The sequence below is a fragment of the Lutjanus erythropterus genome, chromosome 6, assembly GCF_056507025.1.
Source record: "Lutjanus erythropterus isolate fLutEry1 chromosome 6, fLutEry1.hap2, whole genome shotgun sequence".
NCBI lineage: Eukaryota > Metazoa > Chordata > Actinopteri > Lutjaniformes > Lutjanidae > Lutjanus > Lutjanus erythropterus.
The window spans coordinates 31,490,992-31,502,311 of NC_139322.1; the positions used below are offsets into that span (position 1 = coordinate 31,490,992).

Here is an 11,320-nt window from a genome sequence, read left to right on the forward strand (position 1 = left end):
CTTATAATACCACTTTATACCTCAAGAGGCAATAATGAGTCACTGTAGCATCCAGTCTGGCCTCAGTCCTACATGAGAGGATGAAGATGTAACACTGCCTCAAGGGCAAGAAACCACATTCAGCAGCAAAGAAAGAAGTGATAGAAATAGAAGCAAAAAAAAAAAGAGCTTGCATTGATATTGCTTTCCACCGCTTCAGACAGCTCTCAGCAAACACAGGGATGAAGTTTGAGTCTAAACTTGCAATGTTTCCTCTTGACTGGAAAGTAAACCAGTGTTGATGCTAACAATGACTAGTTTGCAATAGCTTATAAAGGTAGCTAACTGTATAATCTTACAGTGTTAATATGTTTTCTAAGTTAGCCAGAACTATAAGGGGGAACTGTGAACTGCATTGTTTCTTACAACAGGGGTGGATAACAAAACTTTCTGGTGATATGCTGTCCACATCTTGTTTGGAGCATTAACATTTATAAAAATGGACAACATGACAGCTCCTCAAAAGTGAAGCCAAACATGTGGATCACCTCCTTGCGGCAGGCTGCAGCATAGGTTGTGAATTGCGCTCCCTCTATTTTAGCAAACAGGACATGTGCCAAACTGAAACATCAAATTACACATAAATACATTTTTCTCTGGCATGATTTCTGTCATTTTAAGTAGTTCTTATCACGCCAGTGTATGTTCAAGTCTTCTTTTCTTTGATAAGTTTGGTTTCAATTATTTGTTTGATACTATAAAAAGGGGCTTTCGCATCATGATTGACAGCTGAGTTCGGCTTGTGATTGGATGGGGTCTGAATAGCACAGTTCCACTTCTGCAGAGATTCTGGGTCCAAATGTTGTCATGAGCTCTACATGACACCGCTCATACCCAGGATATTTTGGCTTCATTTTTGCACAGTGGGAGGCTGCATAGACTCTTCAATCATCTTTACACTGTCAGCGCTTTGGAGTATAAATTACACAGGTGGCCAGTCTTTACATAAAGCTCCTTTAACCCATACGTCAACCTGCCACCTCAAAAAAATAAAACTGGGTATGTTTTTTTTGTATTTTTTGTATTTCCAGAGAAAACACACTGAGATGTGCAACAAGTTGCAGAAGTATGGCAGAGTGTGACACGATTCTTCTAGTTTTATCAAAGCTTGGGAGAGCGGCTGTAAAACTAAATCTGTCCAAGCACCATACTGTAACTAAAAATGTAAGAGCTGTTGGTTGAGTACCTTCAGTATGACTCATCACTCCAAGCAAATGATATGTTGTCAGTGATCAGACGTTCCACTTTGTCCTCTGAAACATGATATATAAACAGATCTGAAAGATTTAGTGTGAAATAAAATCAAATGTAAAGACATTGCTCTCTGTAAGACTTAATGAACTGATCTAATCAGCGATGTACGTGCACTGTAGGAAGCTTTTAAGGTGCGCCTGAAGGCGGCATCACTCTTTTCCATGCAAACAGATATTTTTCATCGGAGGGCTTGTGAGGGTACATCCATGTGCACTGGAGTTGCAGGCTTTGAGTTTCCACGCTCTCTTCTTTCTCTCTATCTATGTAGGGCAGCCCGTGGATCAGCTGACATCCCCATCCTCCCACATGCCCACACAATCTTGTTAAAGCATGCAGTTAATCTGAAGAGGAAAAGGACTCTCTTCACAAGCAAGCGGCTCTTTCATCACCCTATTGTATTGCCCACATCACGTTGTCACACGAATATCGGATTCTCCCAAAACTCAGGTGCTTAGAAGAAGCTGTGCCCTGGTATTGGCTCCGCGTGCTGTCATTTGCCCGGCAGTGTCTTTGTAAATTGGGCATTATCGAGCACTCTAGGAGCATAGGCAGCATTATGTTGCAGGAAGAATGAACATCTCAATGGGGACTCTCCATTAATTTTTCCCTTCTTTCTTTTAAAAGTTGGCTCCGGCATCAATAATTTAGACCAAAGTGCCGCCAGAAAGATGAAACAGAGGAAATAAAGTACTGCTCTCCAGCAAATCCTCTGGAGGTAGCCTACAGTCGTCGATTTAGGAAATCTTGCTCTTTCTTTGCATTTTTGTAATCAAGCACATACAACAGAGGGAGGAAAACACACATATGCTCTTTTTCTTTCTTCTCAGGCTCTTTATGTTTCCCTTCTTCTTTCATCGAGAGCTTAATGGAAACAAAGAGCTTTAATTTGCTCAGAGCCTCGGCTGCTATCTTCATCTTACAAGCCCAGGCCAAGTGGCGCAATTTGATGGACACAGATACAGCGCGGAGCAAAAAAGGCCTCTGATTGAATTGCCACTCGCCGCCATCGCCGCGCTTCATTCCCAGTCTGCCCAACACAGTGTAAGAGACACAGAGTGAGAGGGTCATCCATAAACGCAGGAGTGCTACATCCCAGCCCCTCGTTTGACAGGAGAGGTATTGTGTGGACCGAAGGGTGGCGGCGGGTAGAGGCAGGAGGATTGCACAGGAGCTGTTTGTCTCCACCGCAAAGAGGTTCAAGACCTTGAGACCCCCGAGCTCCGGCTCAAACATTTCTCTGTCCCTGTCGGCTCTCAAAGGGTCTCTCTGCTTTTATGGGCTGTGGAGGAATATCTCAGAAGCACCTTCCACGTCTCTCAGAAGAGAGAAAGTGGGAGCAAATCATGTTGAACTTGAACAACTCCCACATAATCACGAGTGTGCTTTTTCAGACATAATAAAAATGCACTGAGCTCTCGAGCAGGCTTCCACAGGCTGATTGTGCTCAAGAGGAAAATGAACTTTGAAAAATGAAGCAAAGCTCTTCAGTCTCCTCCTACTTGTTATACTTTATGAGGTGTCTCTAGATCGACTACATCAGACCATCCATTACATGGCCACAGCTTGAAGGTGACTACATCTTTTAAGTTCATTTATCACATACCTTCTTACTTCTTCTTAACTGTATTATCACTTCTTACAAAAAGATTCATAGAGGAAATTTTTCATCCCCAAAAAACTGCAAATGCTGAAGTTCCACGCTGTAACTACACTTCTGTGTTGCTGTCTCACAGGTTTTTTTTTCTCTCTGTAACTGGCATGCATGTTCCAGTGAAGTAAACACTGTGCATTCATGTGGGGCTTTGGTTGACTTGGCAACACTGCCATCTCATGGTGATCAGAGTAAAAAAAAAACACTGCACTGTGTTTTTGTCAAGCATCTTTATTAGAAAAGGTTTATTAATTAAGCAAGTACATGTTATCACCATCTTTCTCTGCCATATTAAATCAGTTCATACAATAATGTCCCCTGTCAAAGCCATCGTCATCATCACCATCATTTTATTAAAAATGCGTATGCACAGCATAATGAAATCCTATAATCACTTGCTGTTGCTTATTAAGGCAGAATTATTGTGCTGGAAAGCATAAAGCTGCGTTGATTTAGTTCCAGCTATCTTGTTAATTCTGTCGTATATTAAGGAGATTGACAGCTCGTGTTGAACTTGTTGAGCTGATTTACTTCAGCGGAGAAACCCTCCTCTGACTGAAACACCACTTTTTTGAAAGGTTTTATCAAAGGGAGTTGCATAAATTCATCTCTGATCTTTCTAGTGGGGACTTATTCTCTTCTGTTGTGGTCTATTTCTAGTCACTGAACCTCCAGAGAGCCGAGACTGTCTCTGAGCACGGCTGAGATGTAAGAGATGGCAGATGGATTCGACTTTTCTCCTGGTGTGTGAAAGCCATTCCCCCCCGAGGGCAAGAGTCATGCCTCGTGGCATTTTGAGCTTTGCTATACCTGGGCATCTTTCTGATCTTCCTCCCTCTCCGTGCCCCTTTCTGTACCTATATGAAGGTTCTCCCCTCTACCTGCCTCCTCCACCCCTTCCTCACCCCTCTTGGTTCGATACCGGAGCACCAAAGCAGCACACCACTCCAACTCCCCAACCGGCTGCTTGCACTGCACCACAAAAATTCGATAAAGCTCCAAGAGCACAATGAGGATGTTCTTGCAGGTAAAGAAGATCATCAGCTGGTTGAGTACCTGCTCCTGGACCATGAGGTAGAGCCGGTAGAGCAGGAACGGGCCGTCTTGAAGTCCCACCGTGAGCAGCAGGCTCCATACTTCACTGGAGCAGCACGAGGCAAAGGCTGACGGAGCCCCGGGGCAGCAGGAGACACCACCCACGCTCTCCTGTGGAGGCTTACCCTTTGGGGGTTGTGTCTGGGTGAGCACCAGGGGAAACTGCATGAGCGCCCAAGAGAAGAGCGCCAAGCCGCCGATGACGACCGCTCGGTTGGTTTTGACCTCGGGTTCCTTGAAGGTGTCAAAAATGTCCAGGATGTCGGCGCCCAGTCCCACATAGACCATGAGGAGCTGGGAGAGCTGGTCACGAGACATGTCCCCCTTGGGCATCAGCCAGCGACCCAGGACCAACACTATGAGCATCGTCTGCTCCAGGCCAGCCACCCAGTTCTCTGGGTCCAGCTCCACAATGCCCTGGGTGGAGGAAACAGCACTGTCAGCATGTTGAATTTTTCATGGTTTGTGTTACAGAGAAGATAATCACCTTTGTTTCCCTGATATTTCAAATATTTCTTCATCAATTATTCACATCATAAATATATGTATTACAATGATATATCTTGGTATGTGAAAAAGTTAAACACTGTGAAAAAGACTATTTGTTTAAGCTTGAGAAAGTTAGACTCCAGTACGGCTCAAAAAAGGTAATTTTGTAATTATTCAAAACAAATTCTAGTCAAATAAACATGATATTGAACACACACTGTGTAAATTCTGCCACTATGGTGTCTCTCTCACAGCATGGGATCATGGGTTTTGTTATCTTGAACAACCATATCAAAATCTTTTTGACATGACTCTGGCAGAAATCCTGATAATGGAAAAGTTAATATGTAGTTTTATTTACATTACATTAAGTCAGGTTCGCCAACTTCTTTCTTCACTGTCTGACATATGTGATGTATCCAACATATCCCCATCATAGCAACTAGCAACTGCAGTACTAGTAGTATGGTCTATATGCAAGTACACAACTTAACAAAATATAGAACGTATGTCTGCATGTAACATTTTTAGACATTTTGATGTGGAATTGTAACACACTGTTGCTTTATTTCAGTTGTAGAAACTGAAAAAATTCAGTAAAATAAATGGCATGTTGTGGCTTTAATCTTGGATTACTTGACGAGCATTTTATAGGTATTTTTTCCAATTGTTTTTTTTTTTTTTACTGGTCACCATTCACTTAAATTGTTTGGGATATTCTCCATTGCTGTTCTTCTGTGAAACTTCAGCAGTGTTTTGCAGACTTAAAAAAACCTGACCTTCAATCGACATGATAGTGAGTAGATATTGATTATATTTTCATTTTTGGGTGAACTATCCCTTTAAGATACTAAGTTGAACCAACAACACTTAGGTCAGACTGAAATTACAGACAAATTTGATTTTCCTTTAACATTTTCTGAGTTTGAAGAGTCAGTTTCACGCAGATAAGTCACAGCTTCAGCTGCTCCTGTTGGAGTGCCTTTGCTGCAGCACTGACACAAAGACAATATGAGAAACTTCACTAAGTGAATTTGTTAAATGTTACGTGTAAGGGCGTAGGGATTGAATTCAATACTAAACTTCATCATGGTTCACAGTGCTCTCATTAAAACAAGCAATCATGACTTTTCTTAAAGTGTATTAGAAACACACTGCAAGTTTTCATCATTTTCTTCAAACAGTGCATGCTGGGAGGTCTGCCAATAGGCTGATCATGTTTCTTTAGAAACTTTGGGTGTTTTCACATTAGGTATGACTGCTTTGTACTGAGCCTGATTACAGTATAAGTGCCTCGCTCTCCATTCCTCTACCAGTCAGCTCTTGCATTAGTAATGTTGCTCTGTACTCAGGTACACTTGCATCTTTATGTTGTTGCTATGGTTTAGAAAAGCCTGCCAAACGCATGAACCCAACAGCAGCCTACTTCCTTGTTGTAAGTTGTCACACCTAATGTGAGCTGTGCCTGAGTACACATTACCGGACTCAAGATCACCTTTTCAAGTGGACCCTGGCATGGAGCAGCGAACAGAGCCCAGGTATGGTACACAGTGTTCACATTAATCAAACTAACTGGAGTTTGGGGTCAAGTTTACTCTGATCCAAGCATTGGATTCTGATGTAAAAGCCACTCTAAGAGTCTGGTAAAAGAAAGTTTTTCTTCACCACATTCACATCAGTGCTTACTCTTGGTAGAAACTATTGGATATAAAGAGTGGAGTCTAGACCAGCGTTTAGCAATCTGCAGCTCTTTTGCCCCTGTCCAATGGCTTCCTGAGGCTTTGCAAAAAGATTAAATAGAAATTTTCATGTGTCATTATTGTAGGTCTAAAGTGATTCTACATCATATCTATCGCTCAGTGCCTTTTCCTTTAAATGTTGCTGATGGCTAGTCTTGCGTCTCCCTAGGCCAGCTATGGATGCCAAATCCAAAAAAAGAAAAGTATCAGAAGAAAACTTAACTGTTGCACCTCCAGGCAGATTTTTTTTTCTTTTTCTTTTTCAGCCAAAAGTAGCTCTTTTGATAGTAAAGTTTGCTGACCCCTGGTCTAGACCTGCTCTATACACTGTAAACTCAAATAAGTTAGTAGTACAAAGTCAGTAGTAAAAATTGAGGCAATCAGTTGCCACAATTTTCATAAACTCACATGTCACATGTACTCTTTGATTACAGAAATTAAAATGATTAATTAAGCCACATCAAATATTTTCAGTAAATGCAATTACTCACCCCTCTCATTACAGTAAGTTAACAGAACTGAATAAATTAGTATAGTACAGTATATAGAATATTAGTATATAATATTAGTAAAATATAGTAATATTAAATAAGTATAATAAATAAATATATTGAGCCAATATTTCATATTCTTAAAATATTTGTGTTTAAGTGACCTAAAAATTATTAGTTTAATAAACACAAAACAAAGAAAATTCTAGTAGCACTCAACATTTTAAGTTAGTAGTACCTCTAAACAAATTAAAGGTTCTCATTAGTTGACACAAATAATTAATTTAAGCATTCAGTCTTCCAGTGTATGAAAAGTCTCCTGAGATATATATAAATCTGTTATAAGTTCTTGCTATACAAACAAAATTCAATTGAACCAAAAATTAATTTGAGTTGACTGAATTCTGTACTTTACAATCATTTAACTCACTCATTCTTTTCAAATCAACAGACTTCAAGTGAGAAGAACTCATGTTCATATGTTCAGAAAATAAATATCAGAAATTGTAAGTTTAATTAACTTGAATTAATAAAACGTGTACATTTACATCAAATTAACGAGAAAAGATTAGCTGATTCCACTAAATTCCTGTATGATTTTCTACAGTAAACAAGGAAACACACTGGTAATCATCACATCACAAGGTGTTCTTGACATCCTTCCGATGACTTGTGTGTCAGCTGCTCATTGTGTCGGGGTTCATTGAGTTTATCCTGACAGCCCCCCTTGACACTTCACAACGTTCCTGAAACAGTTTGTCTTCAAGTTTCAAAAGCTGCCACCCAGCCTCGAGCACAGCCAAGGGGCAAAAAAGCTCCCAAATCCTACATGAAAGTAGCTGCACTAAAACCACCCCAAAAGGGGAGAGATCTGAGAGTTTTTCGAGCAGGAGCCTATCTGGACTTCATCTCAATGTGTCTATTACACATTTCCTGCAACTAATAGTTTATCCTCCCCCTTGCTAGATTTAAATCTTATCAGATATCAGGTGTTGCTTTAATGTGGCTGCGTGGAGGGTTGAGGCGTGGAGGGCAGTTTTGTGGTCAGGACGCCTACCGCTGTGATCGGGATGTGAGCCAGCAAATGAAGCTCGGGGCCCGTCGAATTGTTGACAGGCAGCTTGGACTGCAGCAGGCTCAGCTCCAGAAACCAAATGGACGGGATGACAGTACTGAGGTACAGGAAAACCATGGGGGAGAACCTGAAAAAGGACCACCAAAGGAGAGGAAGGATGGGAGGGAAAAGGTGGGGGTAGGTTATTTTTAGTGACACGTTTTTCTTTTCTTTTTTTTCTTGCCACCCGCTAAAGAAGAAAGAGCCCCCTTTTTTTTTTCCAAAAAGAAGCATCGAATTTCAGACAGGCAATTATTCTCATCATATATGCAAATCCCACTTGACAGTGCAAAGCCTTCTCCATGAGGAGAGAACTTCAAAGTAAGACTCAGTGCGAAAGAGAGAGGCCTGAAGAAAGCTTGTATTCACTGCGTTATGTGCCAGAGAGCTACAGCTTTTGAATGAGATGCAGCTTGGTGTTGAATGAGGTGTGACACTAAACGCTCATTTCCTTTGGAGACTTGCATAATAAACTTTGGTGTCAGTTTATGTTTACTCAAGCTAAATTTAAAGAAAAAGAAGAAAAAAGCGAGCTGGTCAGAAAATGACTCGAGCCATCAGCAGACATTTTCTCCATGGCTAGATGGAAGAGGCTGTGACAGAGGCGTGATAGCAGGCTCAGAACATCGGCTCAGAGAAAAGACAGAGCAATAACACAGCGGAGGAATAGATTTGTTTTTGATAGACAGTGAAAGAGAGAAAGAGCTGCAGAGGATAACACAGAATTTAGTGGCAGAGAATATTACAGGCCTTACGCAAGCTGCCCCTCTCTCTGCCCTGGGCAGATGGGTTGTAAAGTGTTCACACAGTTACAAGTTCAGAAGTTATTTACTCCCACACACAAAGCAGGTTTACAAAGTCTGGCTACAGCACCTCCATCCTCATGTCAACCCTGTTAAAAGAGCAAAAACAGGTGACAAGCAGGTGGTTTGTACATGTTCATTTAGCCTGCAAATTGGCACCTATTTCTTTACCAAAGCTGAAGCAAAGGTGAACCCTTTTATGCCCATTAAATACATTAGCTCAGTGTTGTTGTTTAACCGTTACAGGTGTACTCCAGCAAGTTAACACATCAAGTTAAATTTCTCCTACACTACTGTCTCTGTGAGAGCTTTGCAAAGCAGGAGAAATTCACCCCTGATGATATCATTAGAAGACAGATGTGGGCATTTGCCAGGCAGGGATGGTCTAACAAGGAGTGTATACTGAGTATAGCATAATGAAAAATGTAGGACCCAGCGTTTTTGCAATGTGACCCATACTAGAGAGAGAAAGTCAATATTAGTTCAATTGGTCCTTAATGCCCTGCCCCCTTTTTTGCTCCAATAACATGTGTTTTCTGTTTCCTATAGACCTCCTTAGCTATAGTATGTGCTAAGCTCATCTCAGCTGATGCTAATGTTAGATTTACATATCAAACAAAACGTCTGATAGCTAGTGTTTGCAACATGTTAGCTAACTGGCTAGCTAATCTGCATCAGCTGTTAGCTAGACAGTTAGCTAGCAGTGTGCTCAAATTAGCTTACTTCAGATGTGTTATGGTGCTTTGACCGGTCGTCCATCCTGTTTTCTTTTTCCCCCAATATTTGATTTGGACATATTTGTCTTTATTGGACAAGACAGCGAAAGATACACAGGAAATGTGTTTATCTATCACCAACATTTTTTTTTTCAACATAGACAAGCCTAGCACATAGCATATTAAAGTACAGGAGAAAAGCTGACAGAGGTTCTGTCAGGTGCCAAGCTTTCTCAAATCTTATTGGAGCACAGAGCAAAAAGGGGTGGGACTTAGGACACACAGCGTTGAAGTAGGCTAACCACATTGTTGCTCTGCAGTCTTTGTTGGACAGAATGGGTCAGAGTTTTCTGTTATTAACATGGTGATGTATGACAAGATCATGCAGATTTTTAGCCACACTAGTGGTATGGCTCTAGCAATGGTAATTGTCTTGGATACATACTCAGTATAATCATTGTACTGCACTATACCGTAAGTACTTATACACGTATACTGAGGCTGCAACTATACAATACAACTACTACCATTATTCTTACTTGCACTCCTGTTGTAAGATGAAAATCATGAGATTTTTCACTTTCCACACATAGAAGCTCAATATTATATGACACAGATTCATGAATATTCTAACATTTCCCATTCTGATCAAACATGACACACTATTGATTTGTGTTGCATCAAACTGCATATCTGAGTAATGCCTGAAACCATTCAGGCAACATTTGAACATATTCTTGTATTTATCAAATGTTCCAAATGTTCAGTTCTTCTCTTTAATTTTTAATTGCTGTGAAGAGACAGAAAAAGAATAGTTATACATTTATTGTGTGATGAATTTAAAGCAACGGTTGACATTTTTAAACATTTTAAAAAGTCAGTCAGCCTAATCTTGATACTAAAACTGATATTAAGTGGAATATACTCTTATAAACAAGGGTTACAAAATGTTTTTTTCTTGAAGGGGCTGAAGTTCTACTAGCCATTTGTCTCTGAGGAACCCTTTTTGTGAAGAATGGTTCATCAAGAACTTCTGTTGCTGCGATCCTTGATTAGATTTGCTCAAGACTGGTGTAAATGCGAGCTGGTACCACCATAGAAAAAATCTCTGTAGAACCTCTATGGGGTTCTGGGTGAAACCTTTCACAGACAGTTCTTGGTATAACCCTTTATGTTGGGTTCTAGGTAGAACTCTCTGAAAGATGTTCAAGAGAAAGCTTTGGAAAAGGGTCTACCAGGAACCCCTATGGGGACAAGCTGAAAAACCCTTCATGGTTCTAGTTAGGACCTTTATTTCTAAGACTCATGTTAAATGTTTGTGTTCTGTGCATGTGACCTATTGTTACCATTTCCACTCGGCGTTCTTGGTGCACTTCAGGGTGACGGCCATTTCCACGCCCAGCAGAGCCACGCCCGTCAGCAGCAGCCAATAGAGAGGCTCCTCTTTCACGGCCACCACTCGCCACACTGTCACCACCCCGTGGACCGCAAACAGGAAGCGACTTAGCAAGGCCAGCAGGACGTTCAGGAGACAACACATGTTGCACCACAGAAACCCTGTACAGACGATAGTTTTATCATGTAACATTAGGTTTTATGGGACCTGCTGTAACTCAGTGTAATGACTGAAACTGAGGTAATAAATGCCTGGATCTTCTTCTCCCTTTAATTTACTGCATAAAATCCATTACTAGATTGTTGGGTCTTGACGTCTACTGATTTACAATGTATCAGATAGTGGCACATAATACTAAATGTCTCCTATTTGTGTGCCGTGTTTGCTTCTCAACGGATCATTCTGTGAAAGGCTGATGAAAGTTGAGGCCAATTCAGCATTTTGCCAAAAAGCTTGTATAGTATACAAAGGAATGACCAAAGGAGGGCTGTCAGTGAGAAGAAAGATGTGAGTCAATAATTTTAAAGATGAAA

The 11,320-nt window shown here is 40.9% G+C and overlaps 1 protein-coding gene across 1 annotated transcript; it reads right to left on the reverse strand.

The window, feature by feature from the left end:
* Positions 1-3,226: 3,226 nt before the first annotated feature.
* Positions 3,227-10,931, reverse strand: LOC146325555 (transmembrane protein 26). The gene is given in 4 exon segments (XM_084720045.1): positions 3,227-3,761; positions 3,764-4,456; positions 7,816-7,960; positions 10,738-10,931. Coding segments are annotated over 4 exon segments (1,230 nt in total). The 3' UTR covers positions 3,227-3,563.
* Between the last annotated feature and the right edge of the window lie 389 nt (positions 10,932-11,320).